Source organism: Porites lutea, chromosome 7 (genome assembly GCF_958299795.1).
Source record: "Porites lutea chromosome 7, jaPorLute2.1, whole genome shotgun sequence".
Lineage (NCBI taxonomy): Eukaryota > Metazoa > Cnidaria > Anthozoa > Scleractinia > Poritidae > Porites > Porites lutea.
The window spans coordinates 16328548-16353526 of NC_133207.1; the positions used below are offsets into that span (position 1 = coordinate 16328548).

General features: G+C 39.9%; 2 protein-coding genes and 1 non-coding gene across 5 annotated transcripts; 2 read left to right on the forward strand and 1 right to left on the reverse strand.

Moving 5' to 3' along the window:
- Positions 1-2623, forward strand: LOC140944070 (adenosine receptor A2b-like). The gene has a single exon (XM_073393182.1). It carries the CDS (start codon positions 136-138, stop codon positions 1276-1278), a length of 1143 nt encoding a protein of 380 aa, XP_073249283.1. The 5' UTR covers positions 1-135; the 3' UTR covers positions 1279-2623.
- A 1314-nt stretch (positions 2624-3937) lies between these two features.
- LOC140942837 (acidic fibroblast growth factor intracellular-binding protein-like) lies at positions 3938-23108 on the forward strand. Of its 3 annotated transcripts, XM_073391850.1 has the most exons (11): positions 3938-4147; positions 6938-7136; positions 7940-8066; positions 9726-9829; positions 11622-11678; positions 12569-12657; positions 14721-14829; positions 17961-18030; positions 18946-19032; positions 20432-20532; positions 21144-21564. In XM_073391850.1, the coding sequence occupies exons 1-11, from the start codon at positions 4066-4068 to the stop codon at positions 21226-21228; spliced, it is 1110 nt and encodes a 369-aa protein (XP_073247951.1). In that variant the 5' UTR covers positions 3938-4065; the 3' UTR covers positions 21229-21564. The 3 variants fall into 3 exon arrangements, with proteins under 3 accessions (XP_073247951.1, XP_073247953.1, XP_073247952.1); XM_073391852.1 differs by lacking the exons at positions 20432-20532; positions 21144-21564 and adding an exon at positions 22889-23108; XM_073391851.1 differs by lacking the exon at positions 20432-20532.
- On the reverse strand, positions 16390-16462 carry Trnat-ggu (transfer RNA threonine (anticodon GGU)). The gene has a single exon. It is a non-coding gene; the product is annotated as a tRNA-Thr (tRNA).
- Positions 23109-24979: the final 1871 nt, after the last annotated feature.

Here is a 24979-nt window from a genome sequence, read left to right on the forward strand (position 1 = left end):
CAGATGCAGGAAGTAATCAACAGAAGTGTAAATGAGAGAGAGTGAAAACGTTAATGGATTTTCTTTAACCGCTCCGCTGCATTCGTGTGCGTCATTTGAATTTTGGGACACGAAAGTTTTTCAAACTTTTTGACTATGCCTACAACGCTGAGAAGTGATCTTGTGGCAAACATTTCATCGACTCCGACAACTTTACATGAGAATTTCTTGAAACATGTTACAACCGTTGAAATCGTGATAAGTTTAGTTTACTTCACCATCATATCTATCGCAATTGTCACTGGAAACACTTTAGTTATTGCAGCCTTCGCGAAAAACGTTCGCCTTCAAACCAAGACGAACACTTTCATCCTTGGTTTAGCTGTGGCGGACTTCCTAGTCGGGGTAATCTCGATTCCAGGCTGGCTATACGTCTACAGTTGTCATTACTTCGACATTACACTTCATCCAGTTGCATATGATCTATACATAACTTATGATGTGTTCATAGGCTGCGCATCGATCTTTCAGCTCACTTCCATCAGCATAGAAAGATGCATCGCCATAGTTTGGCCGATACGACATCGTGGGATTCGCGTGGGAGTTTTCCATAAGATGATAATAGTCGCGTGGATCGCCTCTGCTTTCGTGGCTGGACTATATCCAGTTCAACTAAAGCACTGGGAAGAAGGCTACACGGCCTTCATCTTTTCAATCTGCTTTGCTGGGCCTTTCATCGTTCTGTTTGGAGTCTACGTCCTCATTTACGATAGAGCCAGGAATTCAAGAACGCGCGTCTGCTCTGAAATTGCGAGCGCGAATTTTCGCCGCGAGATTCGTGTCACCGGAACCGTCGCCCTGGTAACAGGTGTCTTTCTAATTGCATGGTTTCCGTTTTTCGTTGTTACTGCTTTAGCAACGTACGAAATGGAACGTCTACCCGAACCAGCCGGATTACTAAGACTGGTTGCTTTTGTAAAAGCCTTGCACTACAGTAATTCAGGCTTGAATCCAATCATTTATGGATATCGGAACCCAGAAATGGGCAGAACCATGAAAACTATTGCGGCAAAGTTCTTTCCGTGTTTCAGTTTCTGTAGACGGCGGCCAGGCTTACAGCCGACCAGGCTTAGCCGGAGTGGGAATTCAAGTACTTTACCTCCGCAAACGTTAACTGTGCCGACACAATTTGAGGGTAGAAGCAGTGCCACTCCCATGGCCCCCAGCGTTACATCTGTTGTGGCGTTTGTTAACAGTTGTGGAGAAGTGGAAGTGAGACCTGTGAGCGCAGCTGAATGACATTAAAAATTGTTAAACACCTTTTCTGAGTACGGGTACGGGTAAACTATCTGTACTTGTCGCCTTAAATACGGGTAAACTGCCTCTTACGGAAAAACGGGTAGGCTTGCGGGGGTGAATAGTGATGCCATTATCACATCTGGGAAATCATGCTAGCCTTTTGTATAACTGTACGTGGCAAACGTGTTCGTCTATTCGTACCCTTAGCGAGAAACGGCGTATCTTAAGGTCACGATCACTATCCCAGTACTGTGAAGTCAGAATTCACAACTTATCGTTATTATTTACCCTCAGCCATCAGATTTCTTACAGTCTGGCCTTCCTCAAGTCCTGAGTTAAAACTGACACTAGCAAGTAAATGCTGGAATGTGTTCTAAACCAAAGAGCCATCACATACTTTGCAGTTGATTCGCGGGAATAGTAAAGATCTTATTTTCCTTTTTCAGTTTTTGATTGCCTGTTAAAGGTATGTATAATTAGCTAAAGAGATTTCTCGATGTCTAAGGGCAGCGTTTTAACAAACCTGTTAAAATTGACAATTTAATGACCAAGTTGAGGATTTCAGTTTACAGTAGAACATCCACTCACCGCAACCTCTCGACAACAGCAACCTCTCTACGACGGCCACTTTTTTGGCGGACAGTCCATACATTGACTCTTGTTTAAACCTCTCTATGAAGGATAAATCTCTAGTGGAGAGGTTCAAATGTAACTTAAGAGTTAGTAAAATAACTGTCAGGTCATGTCGGACGAAAATTAAATCGAATGACTTGCCACTGGTAACCTGTAACCCAGTGCAACCTGTCTCAGGGCTGGATGACCGGCGACTAATCCCACCTCCCCTCATCGCCCCCCCCCCCCCCCCCCCCCCTGGGCGGGCAGGCTCGGTGTGGAAGGAAGATCCACGTTAAGGGCGATGAGCTACCGGAGCCAACGGCCATCTAGCAGGGATAATCAAACACATTGCAAGCCAACTTTACTAATGGTGGCATACCTTGCAGTCGTTTTACAGTTTGATTTCGATGATTGTTTAGAGCAGAGTAAATATCTCGCTTTTGTAAACCTAAGCTACTGTACAGGTGTGTGTGTAAATAGCACCCTCTCCCTGCACTTGTGTACATTATAGTTTTCAGGTGCGTGTAAATAGTAAGGGAAATCATGTAAATATGCCTTTAGCCTCATTTAAGTTTTCGCTCATTTCGCACATCTTACTATATACTAATGTTAGTAATGCCGCACTAGTTTCATATTGAAAAAGGCGGAGATTTGTTCATTTTGTCATGGCTTTGTACAAAATTGCTGTTACTGTTATATAAATAAAATTACCGTTCTAATTCTCCAAAAAGTGTTAACTATTTTTTATTCAAAACCCCTTATGAAACATAACTTGAGACATCGATCTAGCAACAAGGCGTGGTAGTTGTATGGAACAGAGCCCGCGGAGCAGTTTTCAAAGTGCGGGGGCCGATCCACCTCTTTTGATGTGAAGTTGTGGGGCTTGGGGGGGGGGGGGGGGGGGGGGGGGGTGGGATTGTGGACTTTAAAAATAGTTTACCTGGTGCCGACTCAATATTTTTTGATACAGTTACCACTCTTTAATCATTTTTTTTTTAAATAGTTTAACAAACGAGAAAGGAGTTAGTAACAAAGATGTTACCATGCACAGAAGCAGCATAATTTTCGCTGGTTCATTTACTTCAAAAGTTTGTCCGTTCTCTCCTTGCGGCGTTTAGAACCTTTCTTTATTCATTGTCACGGAATGGAGCCATGTTTCAGATGGTTTTAACCTGCGAGCTGCCGAAATTGACCTTTTCATGCTGCGATGGTTGCGGATTTACCAGGAGAAGCTTGCAGATGGGGACAATTTCATTTATCATGCTCTGCAATATGTTGATGTTAAAGTGTGAAAACATGGAACGGTTAGCCAGAAAGTTTTAGCTTTTCTCAAGCTTTAGAAATTTCTAAGCAATATTTTCTCCTTCGAAAAGTTATTTTACAGAATAAAGTCGCTGGGCGCCCCTGAGGTTAGACACTGTTTAATCGCAGCGTCGCTAACTTGTTACTTACTACCGCGCGGTTTAAACTCCGACTTCCGTTTCCCCTAGGCCGCGCGCACATCCGCGCGTGCACCACAAAGCCTTTAATTTTTATTTCTAATTTATGGCGTATATAAACCTTGCAACGGGTTCAACGAACTGGTAATTCCACTGATGAAGGGCCAGGCCCGAAACGTTTGGAAAGGATAATTTCAACCTTTATACTACTACATGAGAAATTTCTGCAATTTGATTGGCTTAGAGCAGTGGTATTTCAGCTTAATTTGAAATACCTACATGTAAAAATTACAAAACCTTTGCGGGTAGTAGTATAAACAAATAATAGCATGATTTGTACGTGATATTTGGCATAAATACCACTCGTGATATTTCAAAATTGTCTCAAATTTCACTCGCCTCACTGGTGGTATTTATGCCAAATATCACTACAGATCATGCTATTACCTATACAAACACGGCACTTTTGTTCATGATTTCTTTATTTTTAATGAACATTTTTGTTACTTCTACTTTTTTATTTGCCCGTTCCAAGAGGTAAGGTTATTGTTGGTGCTCTGTAAATGATGTTGAAAAGTATTGAAGGAAAGACCGCTGAGCAGAGCCGTCTTTAAAGATGGCGGAGTGGCGGAGTATTGGAGAGTTATCTGATTGTGAGTCAAAATAACCTTATTTTTAAATGAACATGTCCCAATTATTAGCTACGTTGGTTAATTAGCTGCAGGAAGAAATAATGGAGGATATTGATGTATTCTATATGGATCCAGCGTTTATTGACCCTGATGTTTATGACTTGTGGCTGCGTGGATTCTGTGGTAATCTTGAACGTTCTTAAGCTTATATTTGGTGATTTCTTTTGGATGCTTTTTGCAGTATAAATGCAATGGTCTAACTAAAAGACAGGCCTGGCCAGGGGCGGGTAGTGGGAAGCGAGTTAGATGCACGCAAGTAAATTCACAAAATTCAAATTAATTGTTCGTGACGCGACAGTATTTCAGGGCATTTGGTTTGATTTTATTTATCCCCATAATTCAAGTTTATTCTTTGCTACTCCTCAGATATATGTTGCAGCCGATAAGAATAAGATTTACAGCCCTGTCCTGCTTTGAAACAAACATTTACCAAAGTGTATTTTTACGAGGTCGTACCCACACTAACAAAGCAGTCACCGATCGGCAAACAAAATTTGTAAACAAACATCTTATTACTGTTCTCTCAGTTCGCCTTATATAAACCCAGAAATACCTAAAAATAGTGCCTGACCGGTGACAAAAACACACAATGTATGAGTATAAAGATTATCCTTAATTGAGCATAAATTTCAAATGCTTATCAGCAAATGAACAAATTTATTTGCGTTGCATCAGGTCAGTGTTCCGCAAAACAAATGTTATCGAGTAGCACACATAAAGAAACTGTATTATAAACAGAATATTCAGGTAATAATTTATTTTAAAAACATCAATTCTTAAACATATACGATCGTAAAGCAAAGATACAAGGAGCATCTCAAGTGTACCAGATCGGTGAAGATTGCGCGACCTGTTGCGGTATAACTATAGGTCGGAGTCAAAAATCAAATCAAAGTTGAACAAACTCATGCCTTTGACCACTTTCCAAGTGTCGTGTATTCTTTTCGTAAGCAACACCCTACTCCTAGAACCATACCGGATCGATAGGCTAAGCTTCTCTATCTCCAAAGACTCTTGAGAACGTCCTGTTGCCGGACGGCCATGATGCTCTTCTGAACCTCCATAATCAAAACATTATTGTTTGCGTCTTCTTAAAATGTAACCAGTCAAACAACACAACCACACGTTAATCACCACTACCGAAGTATAACTAGACCAGCCAAAGCGACAGATGTCCGAATGAAAGGAAGGATTTTCAATGATTGTACAGGTAATGGCGATTTCGAATTTAGTGTTGACCCGACAAATTTATTCTGAAGAGACAAATGGCGGGCATGTACATTATCGTGAACCAGTCCCTTTAAAACCGACTTAGCGAACTTGTGGTTTCTTGTATTTGAGAAAGGCGAATCGTGTCAATCAATCTTAATTATGTTACGTGGAAAATGGCCTTAAGTAAACCTGAAGTGAGAAAGGAAAATTGTGCGTGAAGCTTCCTTTTACTTGAAGAATTTAAAATTTACTTGTCTTCAAATATTTCTTAGCTTATTTAGACTCTAGTGTAAAGATTACCAGTGACATCATCATATTGCAAAGTCAAGAAAGCGAGGTTTTACGAATTCTTAGGCCATCCTCTGTTTAGCGTCGTCCGACCGACCCAAATTTTTGGCATTTTCAAAAAAAAAAAAAAAGGAACGAAGTGTTGTCTTTTACGACAATACTTTAAAAAATAGTTTAAACTTAGTTTTAACTATTAAAATAGTTAGAACAGAAAAGACTAGAATGCATGAGTGTGAATTGATCAAACCTTTTAATTTCTAAGGCTTAATTACTTTCCGGCTAACAAAATGAACTGTATCTATTAAAAAAGTGAAAGAGAAATAGCGGAAAATTCCAACTTCTAATCAAATCTTTTCATATGGTTTAGAATAAAATATTCTTGAAACTGAAAATGTTTTGATTAAAGCCATTAATTTGTAAATCGAACTCAATTAGTGCATGGAACCTTGCGTTTCCTGTTTATATCTCACCTGTTGTGTGGAATATGCGTGAAAATCTCCATTATGAATCAGTATATTTCAAAGAGCTACGCAAAGAACAAGAATTATATTGAATGACAATATACAGACAGGGTTGTGAAAAGTAGCCGGCTGCTGGCGAAAAATCGCCACCAGACAGTACTTGGTTAGAATCGGCCGGCTACTCTGCTTGGCATTTCTTTATGGATGGCATTTTTTAAATAAAATATCCCTGGACTGGGCGCTTACTTTGACAACTCAGCTAACTTTCTGACAACCCTGATACAGAGTGGGGGCAGCTGTAGTGTCAGCTATTACTACACTGTAGTTGTAACAAATGTGAACTACAAGTACACATCTCAGATTGGAAAAGGGCAATTTTGCATGGAAGTTCAACTCAGGTTGAATTTGCGAAAAACTGGATGCTTTAACAAATTAATGATCTTTTCGTTCCATTTTCACCCATTTATGAAGCTACTGGTCCAAATTGAAAATATTTAATATCTGTGGAGAAAATTGACCATTATATTTCTCCTTTTGAACTCAAGTTGAACGGATTGGAAAGTGTCAAGCACAAACGTCTAACATTCATAGTTGTTGGTTAAACAGAGATTTCACAATTTTTCAAACGGCCATTTTCAGTTTGGGAACAGTTTGAGTGGATGTCTAAACTGTGCAATCCTTCAAGTGAATGCTAATAATTTTATTTTTATCGAACAGGTAAGTAAACCATTTCAATGGTTGAGTGGCAATTTGAGCGGCTTTTTTAAAGTGTTCAAACAGATAGCAAATAACTGCTAATGTCCATTTTGCCTTTCACGGTCACAAATACTGTATTAATACCTAATTAAAAAAGACCTCATATACCCGAATAATACCCAAAACTGGAAAAAAACTGGCCGGGCCTGAAAAGAATTTTTCCTAGTCATTTTCAAATTCCTTTTCTTTCTGCTAGAAAGTGAAGCAACTCAGAGGCGTGAATGTGATGATTTATCTAAAGACCATGGAGCTTCACATGCTATCATTACTAGTGACACTCATGACCAATTTCGCCTGTTCTACATCCTGGAGCGATTCCTTCAGTCTCCTCCAATGCTGGATAGACAAATGCTATTACAAATTTCACCAGATGTTCAGGATATGCTGATTGAAAAGTAAGACAATCAATTTTTCTTAGAGCAAAAACTGGTGAAACAGTCATATACATTGTAAGAAAACTAAACCTGGATGTAAAAAGAATAACCACAAATTGTTAAGTTAAGCTTAATAAACTGCATATAAGCCAGAGATGCCAACCTCTGGAGGCTTGAAATCTGGAGACTTTGTTTTTCTTTTGCACTACCACCTCCTCCCCCCAATCTTTAACCCAACCAGCCACCATTAATTTTTCTTGTACAAACAAAAAGTCCCCAAGCCCTTATTGCATGATAATGATGAAAATAATCTTTGGTGAGAGGATTACTTCTCTTCTGCTGGAGAGCATTATTAACTTCTATCTGGGAGATCATAGTTAACTGTCTGAGACCATGCAGCTGTACATGTATCTAGGATTTTCCCTTGTCCTTTTTGACAAAAATGGCCATTCCCTTGATATGACCACCTCTCTATTAGAAGAGATCTTGAAACAACGGCAACATGTCTCTACAATGGCTATTCATCATCTTGTTCTTGTTCTTGGGCTGGGAGTGCACCAGAGGAATATTAATGGGGTCATAGTGACAGACCAAAACCAACAAAAACACAAAATGATCCACCAAAATGAGTGTAACCCTCTTTAGTTATTAAATGTTAAAAAACTAAGGGACAGGTAACTGATCGCTAATGCCTTGGAAAATCATTCTTTAAATGCTTGATACTACAGGTGTAATCACTCTTGTATAAGTACATGAGAATCAGGTTTAACCTAATTCTTGCAGTTCAGGATCACTTCATTAATTTAGTCCTTGCACTTTGATAGGTACTACCAGTTTGATAAAGAAGTGGTGCGAGAACTGTTGGGTAAAAAGCTGACTGGGCAGTTAAGAAAGGACTTAGATGATGTTAGCGAGAAGACAAATATAACTCTCAAGAGTTGTCGCCGACAGGTTTGTACAAGTTTCTAGACTAAACACTTGTAAAATAATGTAAGATTAGAGTAAAACAGTTAGTTTTTTAAAAGTTTTGTAGGAGCGTTCTGAAAACGATTGCCATTACCTCACATGGGCCTGGTGAAAATTTATTCATCCACACTGCTCTATAAAAATTAAGCGAACCATTCCTTGGGACAAGTACATATTGATCATAGTTTAATAATTTTGCAAGTTTGCATGTTTTAACACCCTCAGCAATACCAGTAACCTCCTTGTTGGGCTCTGGTGAGATTTTAAATGTACATCATTAAAATAATCAGGTGCAAATTCTTGAATAATAATAACACGCTTTATTTATCCGTCTTTAAAAATACCATATACAATGGGTTTACATAATTGAAGGGGAAAAACATACATGTAAACTATGAAAATACTTTTCTAATTAAGGTGCTGAAAGTAAAAATATACAGATCATAAAAGGAGGAGTCTTGCAGCTTTTGCTAAAGACAACTTAGTATGTCTTTGCGTTCCTGACTTCGGTTTTGCTACTGAACCTGGTATTGATCTTAAACTATGGCCTTGGCTGGTATTTGGCTTTGTGAGAAAAATTTGATTTGGGTGGTTAATTTATTATCATTTACAGTTCTTTCTAGTTCATGGTTTGTCGCTACTTTGCATCTGTCCTCTAATGTTGGAAGGGATGGCACCTATTTTGTATAGACTGTAACTCTTTTGCAAGGTTCTTCAGCAAACTGCCCCTCACTGGGGACACATTATATTTGAGAAGTGGGTGTATCTTAGTACAATATATTGCAATGCCAATCTCTGTAGGTAGGTTTACTTTCCTGCATTCTCTCAAATAATACAATCTCTTGCTGGCTTTCTTTACTGTCTGTTCAAAATAGTAATTCCAATATAAGTTGTCTTGTTGCCATAACCCCAGTGGCTAAAACTTGGAAAGTAAGTAAAGGGCTGGTAATGTTCTAATGTAATAATTATTCTAAAGTAAGTCTTAAGTAATATTTTTTTGCGGGTGAAAGGAGGATCCTGCAATCCTAATCTCCAGGTTGCTTTACCCATGTGCGTCACCTATTTATAGCCAGCTTTGTGTGGACTTCCACTAAGAATGAGTGGAATGCCTGGCAGAACACTAAGCCTTGGCAACGCTTATTTTGACCATCTATCACATGAAACGTATGCAAAGGCTTCCTTTTTGCAACTACATAAGTTGCATGGTTAGCTGTGTGTTTAACTTCATTTATTTCCCAAGCACATTGTTGGAGCAAGAGAATTTTGACCTTTGATGTTTGTCCCCCATACTTCATAACCTTTGTTATTACATGTACTAGTAAAAATATGTACAAGTACAGTGTACTGTTACTTAGAAGACCATAAACACCTGAAATATTTCTGGAATGCTGGTTTTCTTATGGCCAGTCACTTTAATTGTCAGGACAACTGAGTTTGCCACAAAACCACGTAATTAATAACTTGTTGGTTAGAATTTAGTATTCTCATGCCTGAGTTACTTTTCCTTGTGTTTGACAATTTTATAAGTTTCACAGTAAATGAGCAAAATAAAGAACTTCTGTTTCCAATTTGCATGCTTGACAGAAAAACCTATGGGTATTTTAACTTCTAATATTTAGTTTAACATTTTGTGTTTGCTAATAGTTTGACAATGTGAAAAATGTGTTGAGAGCAATAGAGGAGGCTGAGAGGGCTGGGCTTGTTGACACCATAAAGAAGCTATTTTTGCTGTCTGATAATTTAGCAAGGTAACTGACTGAATGACAAGCAATGTCTTTGCTGTGCTTTTCAGAAACAGGCAAACTCTAAAGTTCAAAAGCCACCTTCACAATTGCATTTTCTTCTGCTGTCAATCATAATTACGATCACAAGCAACAAACCTTGAAACACAGAAACACTCAGAACAGATCGAAATCCACCAATCACTGACCTTTTGAAGTAAAGATTTGTTTGCTAAGATGATTGACGTCAGCGAAAAATTTAAAGGTCAGTTGGCTTTTGAACTTCAGAGTTCATGTGTTTTTGAAAAGCACAGTATTAACTGACCTACATGTACATTGTAATAATGATATTATTTAGCTGAATGTGTTATTAAAGAAATTTCCATAGAACCCTTTGAAGACAGGGAAGACGAAAGGGCCTACTGGGTGGAGGGGACCACCCAGAGTGGGGCTAAAAGGATAACTGAGTATGACCCTCAATAAGTAACTATGCACTATTCGGCTGAAAGAGTAATATTATGAATACTGCCCTTGAATGAGCCCTGCCTCTCCCTCTCCATCAAGCACCTAATGCTTTTCCAGCAATGCTTGTTCTTTGAAGACAACTCAAAATGAAAAGTTTACAGTGTTATTGTAACCCATTATCATTAGCCTGCCACTAAAGAGTGTAAGCACCACACAAATGGAAAATTTAACATGTGTTTCAGATCTTTGCAATTGTGGGAGAAAATAAATTTGTGAAATTATGGGATTTGTCAGGATATTCTGAGAGAACAACATCCAAGAGGCCTACTTGCCAAAAACTAGCATTTCGGGGCAAATTCGTCTCTGAGATGTAGAATGTTTTCACTCACGTGACCACGTGGCCAGCATCTATGCAAATTTATTGGAACAAAAGAAAGCATTTACATAAGAAAAGAGTTCAACTCCCACGGGATTGGTTTGAGACACCAACATGGCCGCCGTTTTATTGTTTTGGGACACCAATATGGCCACCGTGACGTCATGTGAAAACACTCTATTAGCCCAGTTATGCTCCGATAACTCCATACAAATCCTTCTAAATTTGACTCAGTTCATAACATTAGGAAATGAGTCAAATATAGATGTTGTTCTTTCAGAATATCCTGACAAATTCCATAATTTCACAGATTTAATTTTTATGACGTCATCACTTTAGAACTCTATCGTTAGGGGGTTTACAATGTATTCCATATTGATTGCCAGCATGCATTTCCTGTCATGTTGAAGGGGAAACGAGTTTCACAGCCGAGGACTGGTGACCTTGGGTAGTCCAGTATATTATTAAATATTGTGTATTGAAATAATGAATGAAAATCAATAATGAAACTGCGGGGTGAAAGGAGAGTCAGTTATAGACACGACTATGCAGTTGCGAATAAAAGCCTGAAAAACTTCAGTCTTGTAATCATGGGATTTGAGCCCTTGACATCTATGCAATACCATTGCAGCACTTTACTAATTGAGCTAGTTAGCTTGTTAGCTTAATAAATTGGTAGAGTGCTGCACTGGTATCATAGAGGTCAAGGGTTTTTTCAGGCTTTCATTTCACAATTGCAAAATTAGCGTCTACAATTGCAATGATCTTTCATTTAACAGACAGTATATTTTCTCAATTTGAAAATTCTCACTACATTTGTACCAATTTCTATCAGTTAAGTAGTGACATTAAAAGGAAAATACTAATGAAATTAATACAAGTCAGGATAAGGCCTTACAGAGTTCAGAGAGGGGTGGTGACTGTATCGTTTGATTAAGTCCATGAGTTTTCTCTTTGATTTTGTGTTTTCTTTAACAGGCAGTATGCATGTATTTGTTTTATGGCAATTAACAAGATTGAAACAGGGAAGAAAAGGTTGGTAATTCAAATGCCTGTCAACAATGATTCTACAACTTTATTCAAGTAACAATGTTTTGTTCATGAACACACTTACTGGACTCAGTTCACCAGACTGTTCAAACAACACCCACAGCTACATGTGCTATGTCTATAGTTTGTTGTTATTTGATTTTCATCCACCTGATAAATAATCATTATCTTTAGTTGGTTATAAGTTTCCTCAAGATTTTCACCTTTAGATAGCACTGGGATACTGTTATAGATAATCACGCGTCATCCCTTGCTGAAAGCCCAGAACAGGCTATTGCTGCATGGGTGAGAATGCTACGTGCAAGCAAGGTTGGCCTTTCTTGCCAGACCAGACCCTTAGATAAGGGAGTGGGGGCAGTCTCCAAAAAAAAAATTTTTCGGGCCTCCAGGCATCAGTTTGGTGTAAAAATAAAGAGGGGGCTGCCCCCCCCCCTCCCCTGGATCTGCCACTGTGCAGTTATGAGTCATACGTGCTTGTCCGGGTTTGACTATGTGACTGTGTGATGCAGTTCTAGTCAAAGACCCAAATTTCACCCCTGTTCGCCATCAAGTCTCCAGTGGCTCAGTGGTTAGAGCATCCGACTAGATCACGGAGGGTCGTGGGTTTGAATCCCATCTGGGGCTCGCATTTTTTCTGAGTTTCCATTTGATGCAAAAAACATATTATGAAAATAATAGATTGTCTAACACAAAATCAGAACTGTTTCTCGAGTGTTTAGGATTTACTAATTGAGTGATTTAATGATAAATAATACAGTAAGAGAATGGATCTTAGAAGAAAAAGTTAGTAAATTGTATCCTTTTTGGGTAAAAAACATTATCGGCCAATGACACAATGCAGACTGAGTTATGTAAAATAATGTCATTTTTACTAGGCTGTTGTACTTGACATTTGATGACCTCACTTTCTGTGCTGGGCAGATGTTAGACCACTGGACTGTTAATTCAGTTGAGGGATCATCTGGTAAGTATTTTTTTGAACTCATAGCTGATCAAGTTCTACTTATAGATTACCCCTAGGAGTCAGGGACATGATAAAGAACACAGAGAAGTGGGAAGAATACAAAATAAAACCTAGGAATGATTATAACAAAGTGCTTATATCTCTGAATGCTGAACAGTAAGTGGCAACGTCATCCTTTGCAATGCAGTTGCATCACCAAGTCCACGTATAAACCGTTGTAAACTGTTTTCTTCCTAAATTACGCTTCACAACAACCTAGAAAAAAAGCGCCTCCTTTATAAAGAGGCCTTCTGGTTTTTAGTGCTTTAATTGTGGAAATACAACTTTCAGGGGTGTTTTCAGAATACCGTAAAATTCCGAAAATAAGCCCCGGGGCTTATATTTTTCAGAGGCCCTTTTGAGGGGCTAATTTTTAGAGGGGCTTATATTCGAGGGGGGGGGGGGGGGGGGTTATCTACGGAGGGAAATTTGCGTTTCAAAATCGATTGGGCTAGCCTTAAAGTTGGAAGTAAATTTACCGTTTTGGCTTTGTTTTACTTTGTATTTGAGGGCAATTTTCCAAGTACAAGTCCCCGGGGGGCTTATATTTGGAGGGGCGATTTAACGGAGGGTTTTTTGCGTTACCGGTTTGGGGGCCTTATATTTGGAGGGGCTTATTTTCGGAATTTCACAATAGTTTTTTTTTTCAGACTTACGTAAAAGTAAGTTATTGGAATAATAAACTTTGTTGTACCATTCAACAGCTTGCCATCCCATAAACAACATCTTTACCTGTAAGCATGAGGTTTTAGTCACAATTATTGCACTTAAAACACCTCCTTGTATAATTTATTACTTTTAAATTTGATTTTTTCAAGTTAAAAAGCAGTTTCCATAAACACCTGCACTGTGCACTATCAATCCTTTCATGTATGCGACAGATTTCACTGACATTTGTAAAGAATGTAAAATAATAAACACTTTATGACTAGCCCCGAGGGAAACAGTTAATTTTGTTTCCCGAGAATCTCAATGTTTCCCGTAAGTGATTTGGAAATATATTAAACCTCGCTGTAATACTGGGGCGCGAACCATTCAACCAAAACTCAGACTGGTCCGACCGGGAAACGTGGTTCACCTCAAAAGGTGGATGAGTGTTTTGCAAACTTTTCCGTTGGACCGAACCGATCCATTGAGATTTAGACCGAAATTTCCGGAAATTTTGGTTGAATGGATCGCGCTCCCGGTCAACATTCGCGGGTAACAGTGCACTGTTTCCCTCTGACGACATAGATTTAGCAATGTGCCCTTTCAGAAATTTTGGCGGGAAACAGTTTCATTTGTTTGATGTCATGTGACCTCGAAGTAACCAATAAGAGCGCGCGCTGTTAGGAAGAAATTTCCATCATGGGTGCGAAAATCTGCCTTTCTATGCATTCAAGAAATTCTGGTTCTGACAAAATCGTCTGTACGTACGTCCACCCCATTCATGTAGCTGGGGTGAAATTTTGCATTTCAAGCACCCCGCGCGGGAAATCGCATGGCCACCCGGACCTTAAGAGAGAAAAAAAGAGCAACAAAGCACAGTCTTTCTTAGAGCGAGAAATAATTACTTTCGCAGCAAGAATATCAGAGAACTTTAGATTCGAGGATGACTGCTAGTACGAGATTTGACTTAACGTTTTTTGGCGTATTCTCAAAATATAGACTTCCCGCAAAGCTTCATTTTACCATTTTTCTCTAGAAAAGTTAGCAATGTTACCTTAAGTGAAGGAGGTTTACACCCTCTCCCGATCGCAAAAAGATAAAACTTCTAATATTTGATAACTTGTTCCCGCCACTACGACATTCTCGCTAAAACTCGTGGTAGAGTGACGACGGCTACCACGTTTTCCCGCCAAACTGACGCTGGTTAAAGCGTGAGCACTACTTGTTAGTACTGAGAAAATCTCGTACTCTTTATTATACTCGTCTTTGAATCAAGGCCTCTATCTATACTTGTCCCGGACTACCGGACAGGACTCTTTTCGAGTCCTGATGTTGAAGCAATCAGCATCAAACACTGTTACATTGTCTTTTTGTAGCTGCTGACGTGGGGGATACTGGTGCTGAGTTTGACAGAGTTTTCCTTCAAGAGTTGAGAGATCTCAAAGTGTTTGTCAACGATAAAGATATAGTGGATGAACACAAAAGGTAAAAAAATTTTTTAACTTATAGAAGAGAGCTTTAAACATTTCGTTATTTTCTTAAAATCTGTCTTCTTTTCTTTTGTAGCGATGTTTGACACCGTAAAATATGCGGGATTTTAACGTTCAACCAAAAAGGTCGCGCTTAGGGACTGGTCAAAAAGTATAAGGGGGGGGGGGGGGGGGTGGGCCGGAGCAGAGAGGGGGTGGGTCATAGGGTTTTGAGCCTAGTGCAAGGGGTGGGTCGTGCAATTTTCAGCTACCCTTAGGGGGTGGGTCACCCTATTTTATTACATAACTAGGCACTAACTACTAACAAGACAGTTGACTACACTTGTTATATAAAACACAGCCAGCTGGAATTATTGCTAAAATACTCAGAAACCTCAGTGTTGTGCGAAAAAATACAAAGGGTGAAAGGCCGCACACCTATACGGGCGTGGAACCCTCTGTTAACCTTTTTTTTTTTGCTCTAACGAGCATGTCCTTTAATGATTTTCCTTTTTTGTAAGGAAATGATTGGTGGTTCTTTAAAAATTTTTTGAGATTATAGTTGGTTTTGTATAAGATTCTATTTTTTCATTCAAGCTTCCTTTATAGTAGACACTGAGGGCTGATATTGTGTCACGAATGGCAATTTTTCTTTTTCCTCCTGTTGTTTTGTTTTAGAAGTTTAGACTCCCTTTGGTGAATTTTATTTCTGATAGTAGGTTTTCTATCAAAGATTGTGGGTAGCCTCCGTCCATCAAGCGTTTTTTTTAAATTTGAATTATTTTTCTCAAAGGTTGTTTCTGAGGAGTTTTTTCAGAGGATTGTCAAGGCTTCTCCTTTGACAAATCCTTTTTTAACATTTGGAGGGTGACACGAGGTGAAATGTGTGTGCAAGAAGGTTTCTGTTTGTTTAAAATGTGTCTTTGCATCAAGGATAGATTTTACCTTGAATCTTGTGCCTTTGTATACAACTGTGTCTAAAAACGCACTCTCAGTGTCAAATGTTTCAGCCGTGAATTCAATAGTTGGGTGATGTAAGTTTGCTTGTTCAATGAAGGCTACGATGTCTGGTTTACTCATGTCCTATAGGGAAAATATATCGTGTATGTAGCATTTCCAAACTGTTGTTCTGAAGACAGTTTTGCTTGGAGTTGTTGTTTCAATATATGCCATTAAAATATTGGCAAAGGAATCAAATCTGCTGTCTTTGTGCCCATTGCAGTTCCATAGTTTTGCAGGTAGTGCTTTGCATTGAAGTGGAAGAAATTTTCTTTGAGGATTAATCTAAACATTTCCGGCAAGTAATGTGTAGGAATGGGTTGTCTTTCTAGAAATTTTAATTTGCTTTGTGACAGACAATTTCAATATACCCTCGTTTTGCTGTATATTTGTGTCAAGACTCATAATGTCCATCGAAACAAGAAATGTTCGGTTTTTCACTTTTGTCTTTTCAGTGAAAGGTATGATTTCTGTGATTTTGATATTGGTTGTAGCAGCTAGTGTGAAAGTGAAGAATGATCATCGCAGTAAATTTTCCAATTAAAGCAGTTGGAAAGAAGAAGCCTGAGAAAAATCAGGGCTTCAACGGGATTCGAACCCGTGACCTCCGCGTTACCGGTGCGTTGCTCTACCAACTGAGCTATGAAGCCACACATTGGGAGCGAGGTCAATTTACTACTACAACCGCAGTTCAAAAATGAATTATTTTCATATATACTTCACATCATTTCACTCCTCACGGGAGATATGAACTCAATAAATTGACCCGCTCCCAATGTGTGGCTTCATAGCTCAGTTGGTAGAGCAACGCACTGGTAACGCGGAGAGCACGGGTTCGAATCCCCTTGAAGCCCTGATTTTTTTTTTCAGGCTTCTTCTTTCCAATTGCTTTAATTGGGAAATTTACTGCGATGATCATTCTTCACTTTCATCTACAACCGCAGTTCAAAAATGAATTATTTTCATATATACTTCACCCGCAGCTAGTGTATCAGCAAATTGTGTCAAGCACAGAACAAGGTTTTATTGGATTATTAAGAGGAAACCAAACATCCATGTTTTAACTAGGGGGTGGGTCATGCAATTTTCAACCTTGCTTTAGGGATGGGTCAGTCATTTTTGTGCCGAAGGGAGGGGGTGGGTCATGTGTTTTTTATCAACCACATTTCCAAATGCTCCGGCCCACCCCCCCCCCCCCCATACTTTTTGACCAGTCCCTTATAGTAAACTTCTGCTATATCATGAGCCACACGAATTGCGGACCCTACTTCAGTTAGTCCTCAGTGCAGTACATATTGTAAATAAAATTAAAAGGGAACATAAATTCTTGTTTTCTTTTGTTTTCTTATTCACATTATTGTGACAAGTAATATGTTCATGGCTACAACACCAGAAGCCATGATTTGCTGCGTCCTCCTCCTGTGAAAACTGCTAAATACCAAGGAAGCTTTAGAATACACAGTGCTACATGTAGCTTGTTCCGGGAGCCCGTTTCTCGAAAGTCCCGCTAATCAACCTGCCCGGTAAGCTGTCTCCGTTTACATTAAAGATCGAGGTTTCAATAGTTTTGCATCTGACATGATAAAACTATCAGTTAATAAAACAAAATGGAGTAGTTTGCTAGCCTGGACCCGCGCTCTTATTCTTTATATTTCGAATTGAATATTTGATTTCGGGCCCGAGAAGTTACTGGGACTTTCGAGAAACGGGCCCCAGGTAGGTGAAAGGCGCGCGAAATAATGAGCGCGTGATCTGGTGCTTTGTCAATTTCGCGGACTCGGCTATCTCAGAGGCTGGAACAGCCTAAAACAGTGCTCGCACATACAACACTCTACCGGAAAACATCAGGCAAATAGCCACGCTCAGTGAATCATCTTAGACAATAATACCTGTACATGTTGCCTCATTAATTAATTGTCTTGTCTCTTTTATTTTTTAATGTCTTTGTTTGTGTCAGGGCTCCATTTAAACTAGCTCTGCTAAATTGGATGCTCCTGGATAAATATTGCTTTAAATGAATTTAAATAAAAGCGGTAGATTATCTACCATGAAGAGGAGAATGTTTAAAATGTTTTCTATCTTTTACAGAGTTTTTGATTAACCTTAAGAATTTTTACGTAACAACTTTGTTTCTCTCTCTTTTTTTAGTTTAGTTTGCATTGACATAAGCAAAAAGTTCACCAAAAAGCTTACGAAGTCCGTGGAAGCGAATTTTAAGGTACAAAAGTTTAGTTGAAAAGTAAACTGGGAGCTTCTTCTTTTTAGACAGCGTGCAACAGTTTCTTTTCTAAATTACCTCGTTTTTGACTTTGAAAGTAGCATGTGGTAGAAATTTGACCGAAGAGGATTGGAACAAGCAAACGAATTGTCCTCTCCCTCTCGGTGGCACGTTCGAAATGCGCGCGCGGGAAAGCAAAATGAGCAGTCTACTTTATTCGGTTACTAAAATTACTGGACTGAGCGTCCAGAGTAGCTCATGAACCAGAGTTAACCAGACTAGTGTGCAACAAGGAGAAGTGCATGCGCAATAAAGATGGCGAGAGGAGAAAATAAAATGGTGTTTCAATTTGTCATAAGTTTCGAAGGTGTTGTGCAGTAGTCGTTATCGGCCGTTTGAGTGGGTCCGGCTTTTCCGTAGTATCATATTTGGACTGGATACTTGATATCGTCTCTCATCACTCGACAATAGAGACCTTTAGATTCTAAGACGAGTACGAGTACGATTACGAGATTTTCTCAATACTAAGTAGTGCTCGCGCGTGATGCAGCGTCATTTTGGCGGGAAAATGTGGTAGCTGTCGTCATTCTACTGAGTTTATAGCGCGAATGACGTGCTGGCGAAACCAAGATAACAACTATTTTATCATTATTTTTGCGATCGGGAAAGCACGTAACCTCCTTCACTTAAGATAACAGTGCTAACTTTTCTAGTGAAAAATGGTAAAATGAAGCTTTCCTGGGAGTCTATATTTTGAGAAGACGCAAAAAAACTTCAAGTCAAATCTCGTACTCGTAGTCGTTCTCGTCCTCGAATGTAAAGGTCTCTAATATCATTTTAGTGAAGCACACTTGAAACATTAATGCCTTTTGAATGATGTATTTACGGTCACGAATCGTATTTTTTTATTTCTAGACACTCTGTCGATCCCTGCTTAATATAGCAGCTGGTCTCATCCACAGCAAGGAGGTTAAGGATGTTTTAAGTGACTTTGTGGAAAAGGTAGCGTTTGTTTTCTTTACAACAGTAACTCGAAATTACATCAACACAACTACGCCTCAGTTGCTGCTGCACTGTGACTTCAACACGGTTTTACAAATCAGGTTTTACCCTTTAAAATTAGCACACCCTTACGTTGGTCTGTAGTAAGGTGTTCGCCAAAGTCACTTTTAAGAGCATTGGTATAAGGTCTCTGGTAATTCTTCGACCACGATCGAGACGGTAACCCTATCGCGTTTGCGATATTTGTACCGTTATCATTGTGTCTGGTTTATTTTATTACGATCGCGATTACTATAGCGCTATGGCAATAGTTTTATTTCCGATAATTGTATCGTTTTCGTGTAAGTTTTATCGCGATAGTTGTACCGCGATTGCGAGATGTTTCGCTTTTGTGATAGTTTTGTCGCGGTTGCTCTTTGGTGATTGCCTTTGTTACATTGCAATTACCTTATCGCTATTGCGATGGTTGGGTGTGCGGTTTCTCTATGGCGATCGCGATAGTTGTATTGTATTGTGCTTTCGCTTCCTTGCTGTATCGCGATCGTGACAGTTAGCTGTTGTATAGCGATTGCTTTTTAGCGATCTCCAGAACTGTATCGCGAGTACTCTATAGCGATCGCAATTGTTCTCTTGTTATTATTATTATTGGATATCACAACAGTTCTATCGCGATTGCGATCAAATAAGCGGGACAACGAACTGCACCTTGCATCTCCATGAATCATCAAGCAAGTGAGATTTAGACGGGTTGTGTAGATACGCGGATACTTCTATTCGAAATAGCTGGTTGAGTGAGTCATACTACTTCTTAATTTTAAGAACATAAAGAAGATTGAGAGGCATTGACAAACGGTCTCAAAATGCCCCCCTCCCCCCCCCCCCAAAAAAAAAAATGTCGAGAGAATGTCAAGCCTGTTTTCTTAGGTGTTAGCTATACAGCCAATTTGATAGCTAGTACTAGCCTTTGGTTATTCAGTGTTCTTCCAAGGGGTTTTACTTTGGGAGGCCGAGGGCCCCATCTTCTGAAATAAAGCTCCGAAGGAACTTAACGTGGGTAAAGCTATCCGTACCCGTATATGTCAACAAACATAAGCCACGCCGCAACAGGTGCACGCACTCGAAATGGTTTTGCGGTTAGTACTCCACGTATGACCCTATTATAGTTGTTTTGTGATGAAAGATTGCGGTGATATGCCATCACGCCACCTGTGTGTGTGACCAACGATGATAAAAGTCGATTAAACGCTTTAGACGATGAGTGTACGAACATTTTTCAGTCCTTCTACGCGTTTGGCTGGTTGGCTCCTTGCCTCTTCTTTTACACACTCCTTTGGCGGGAATCCCGCGGCCTGGTAAGAGCACTGGTAATTGGTTTCCTTTCCTTTTTTATTCACGACAGTTTATAGAGCCATGCAAGCAGCTTGAATGGGACTCTAAGGAGACTGAAGTTTTTCTTGGATCTTTAGTGGATACATGCATCAAACTCGACTCCTTATACACGTACGTGTGAACTTATCACTCCCAGATAATGTAGTGATGACTTTTGACTGTGTGGACAAAATTTTCTGGTATGATCATCCCAATGAAACCTCTTTAACATGATAAAATAAAGTGGGAATTTTCTCGTCTTTTGATGGCGGAAGCTGTTGTGAAAATAGCGAAAACAGGAACCAGGTTTTCATTCTTTTCGCGTGGATCCTTTATCAGGGTCGTGTCCGCAGTTGCCTAGCAACACAACCACGACAAACAAAACCGTAAGCCCCGGACTTTGGGAGCCTTAATTTATCAACAGCAACAACTTCAAGCCATGAACAACAAAAGTCTGCGTAGTGTTCGACTTGTGAACAAAGAAACGGCTCAAATAGCCTCAAAAGGCTATAAGGGGTTTAAGGATTTCTTAATTTGATGGCATTCAGTCTTCCTATCATGAGACTGATCCTGGTTTCGAGTCCTGGTTAAGTGATTTTTTTCCTGGTTTTGCCCCCTTTAATTCCTATCGTTTGATCTTTCCCCCGAGCTCCGCTTGGTCAGTCTGCGAGGCAGGTATTTTAAGTATACCATTGTTCTAGGTTACAATGCTCCGGTACTAGCGCTGGATTTTATCTCAACAGGTCCAACCTGGAACGCTTGATTCCAGTCTACTCTCGCTTCATGACTGTGTCACAGAAGTGTATAGTTAGAATGTACCACGAGTGATCTCCTAGCAAGGAATCAAGCTCCGGTAGTACTCTGTTCAGGAGGGCTCCGTGACTTGACTCGGTATTAACGCCTCTATTGTCGTGCGGATGTCCGGTTGGGGGATTTACAGCCAAAGCAGGAAACTTGCGGCAACTCACCCTGATAAAAAAAATCCTTCAACCCCTTCCACTTTTTTAATTGTCTCTTTCAGATTCGTTTGTGATCTAAAAAGAACAGACCCAACGCAACTAGAAATGACCTTATGACAATAGCTCGCGGCCAATGAACACAGTTACTGTTAAATGGTACATGGATGGTTGTAGCTAAAAAGAAAATATTAAAAAGCGTGATAGACGTGCGAATTTGCGCAGATACGATCAAGGCCCATGTTCACAAATCCACACGTTTCTGAAACCGCATATTTTTTATCTAGGTTCGGGTGAATGGGACTTTAAACCGCTTTGGAGAGCAGCTTCAAAACAATGCGGTTTCGGTGTTCGGATTCTCTGGTTTCGTGTCGGTGAGGGTAAAAGGCGGAATGAGTGTGCGGAATGGCATGAGGCATGGCTTGCGGAATGACATAATTACGCAGAATGTAATTTACGGAAAATGGCACAAAGAAATAAATTAAACAGAGAAGCATGCGCGCGTCTCTGCCGCGTCTTTTGTGGGCGCTAATTTGAGGGAGCAACTGCTTAGCCGTTCCGTTTATTAATGCTGGCCCAAACCAACAAGGCAGAGCAGCACGTTGGAGTCTTCTCTCTTCTAAGCCTTACTCATGTTTACTGCATTTCTCTCACCTTAATGCGGTCAACGAATCAGATCATATCTGAGACTAAATGAACGCCCCGGGTCAAACATTAACCTGTAATCCAGAAATCGAATGAAGCAAACTGCGCTCTGTCTCCTTTCCGCGTCTCTTCGCACCTCTCTTGTTTTTGTGGTGTGTTCGATTGATCATGAAAAGTGGTAAAAGTAGGAAAGAAAAAGAAAAGACAGAAAGGGAAAAACATAAACCCATAGTCAATTGGCAGGGTTCGGACACGGGCCTCTCCGCCAGCTGTCGTGAGCTGTTAGCTCCGCGTGCCGGAAACTTCACCACGCAGCCAAGGAATTACACAGGCGTACGGGCCGGGGGGAAGAGGGGGGCTGCAGCCCCCCCCCCCCCCCCAAATCTCAGGCAACTCAGATTTTTTGGCCAGGAAGAGAAATTTGGGCAAAGCCAGTTTTTAAAGAAGTTTCCATGTTTTTTTTTTATCATTTCGAAGAGAGATATTTTCTATTTTAACCTGAAGTCGGCGTGGTATAAAATCCAGTTAAATAGGCCATTTGCGAGTTCCCCAGGGCCTCTGAATCAAAACGAGGTTAGGTGCTCAACCTTTGATATGGAAATGATTTTTCATTGTCATGTAAATAAAACTCATTTTCACAAGAAAGGTTGAGCACCTAACCTCGTTTTGATACAGAGGCCCTGGGGAACTCGGAAATGGCCTATTCATACGAGACAGTGGTTGCCCAGCACGTGATGAGTTTCTGGTTATTAGTGAAGGGTATCATATGTTGATTTATCATATTTGTAGCTTTTTATTGTTCGTGGGCACTGTACTGCACCGCACTAGCTGGTGTGGGGTATTTCCAGCGTGAATTGGTCAGAATCAACTTCCCCATAACTTTCTAGAATCATCCCTGCTCGTAGAAATGCCGACATGGCCATTCAGACCCTATGCTAGTGTCGAAGTGAAGAAAGTTTCAAAAGCGTATGGCAGATAGCATCAGCAATAGGTCTGAAAATGAAGATGTGGCCGACCAATTTTCAGTTTGAATTACAAGAAGCCAGGGCACCCAGACAACTGCTATCGCTTGAATTGGACTCTACGGGGACTGAAATATTTCTTGGATATTTAGTGGAAACATACAGCAAACTGGTCTCCTTATACACGTATGTGTGAACCTATTCCAGATAGAGTTATGAACACATGTATTGAAACAAAAGTGGAAATGATCCTCTCATATGAATAACGAGGATCATTTCCTTTTATATATCTTTATCCGCAGTTCAAAATGTGTCGTTTCATATATTTACATTCATGTTATTTCCCCCATCGGGCATATTACAACTTATAATGGCCTGCTCTCCAGTTGGCTTAATTAGCCCAATGGATAGAACGTTGCGTCCGGTCTAGCCTGCGAGCAAGCTCTCCGGGGCGCTCTGACGGCAGGGCGGGAAAAGGAAGAAGAGCTTGCAATTACGTCTCTGGAATCTGAATATCTGCATCGAAAAAGTCCATGCGAAATGCTGATTGGCGGAGATGACATTAGTAATTACGTCATTACCCTTGGCACGTGTTTTTCCATTTTTGTTTAGGCAATACATTCGCGCTCGTTTCTCCTTGTTTAAATATTAATGGAACAAGAAAGCAAAATACAGATTTCAATGCAGTCCAACCAATGTTACACGTTTAATGAAAAAATTGTAGTTCTCTAAACAAGGTGCAAAACTATGATATGATTTCCATCAATCTACTGAACATCTTCGGTTTTATAGCAGCGTTATTTATTCTTCTATCATTTCTTGGTTTTTTGCACACCCGGGAGTAACAAAGAGACCAAACTAGCTACATACAATAAATTTACAACTGCCTCCTGATGTACGCGTGTAGGCGCATTCATCTTTTTTGCATACAGCACCACATTCTTCTTCTAATGTCTTGACATTTCCTTGTCCTAGTAAAAGAAATAAAAAAGTGGTTTACTTGTCATGAAAGCCTGGGGCGGGCATACTCCGGACAATTTTAGCCTGCGTACAGACGTCTCCTATTCCTTTGTTGCACGCAGAAAAGTGACTTCAGCGGTCTCTATTCCGAAGAGGCCCAAAGGGGCGAAAATTATTTGGTAAGCGTCGGAAGAATGTTTCGGTTTTCGCTCCTGCGCTCACTTTGAGCAGCGGAACTCCAATAACGCTTCATTGAACCTCTGCATAGGAGAGAGCCTTTCCCGCGTGCAGCAAAGGGAATAGAAGACGTCTTCACGAAGGCTAGACAATTTAGGACAGTTATGTGCCGCGACGATACTTTAATAAACGTTGACCTTATACGTCCCTGTTCACTATGTTCACATTGACCATAATGCACCTTATTCCCCCCCCCTCTTCTTCCCCACCAAAAAAAAAATTTTGTGCATAACCACTGTCTTTGATTTCTCTTGGGACGACTTAATACCAGGAGAAATGAAAAAAAGAAATGATTAACCGAATTTTATTTTTGGCGAGGTGAGGAGGGGAGGTGGCGTAAACAAGTTATATTGTGGTCTATGTGAAAATGATGAATTTAAGCGAGATAAATTGCAAATTATCCTCCTCTTTAAGGACCAGAAACGAAAATTCACTCCCCACTTAAAGAAGCTGTGTCACGAATTTATCAAGAACTGCCAACAAATTGAGTGAATCAAAAAATAGCCGCTCAAAAAGTTAAGAGAAAGAAAAAAAATAGCACAGAAAAATACAAAAGGAAGCACGGATGGACAAACTGAAGAAGACTGCAACGGATTGCAATTTGGTTTTTAAAAACTTGTTAGCCTAACAGTTTTTCAAAGTTTATTGTTGTCGTTTGTAATTGCATTTAATGCTTGGGAGACATATTTGTTTGACACGAAGCTGTGGTTTTGTTTTAGCGAATAAGGTGAAGGACGCGTTATTATGGAGCTTAAGCAGCGACGTTTTTGAACGACACACGTCAACCGGAAGTGAGCCTTTTTCTCTTTTAGTACGCCT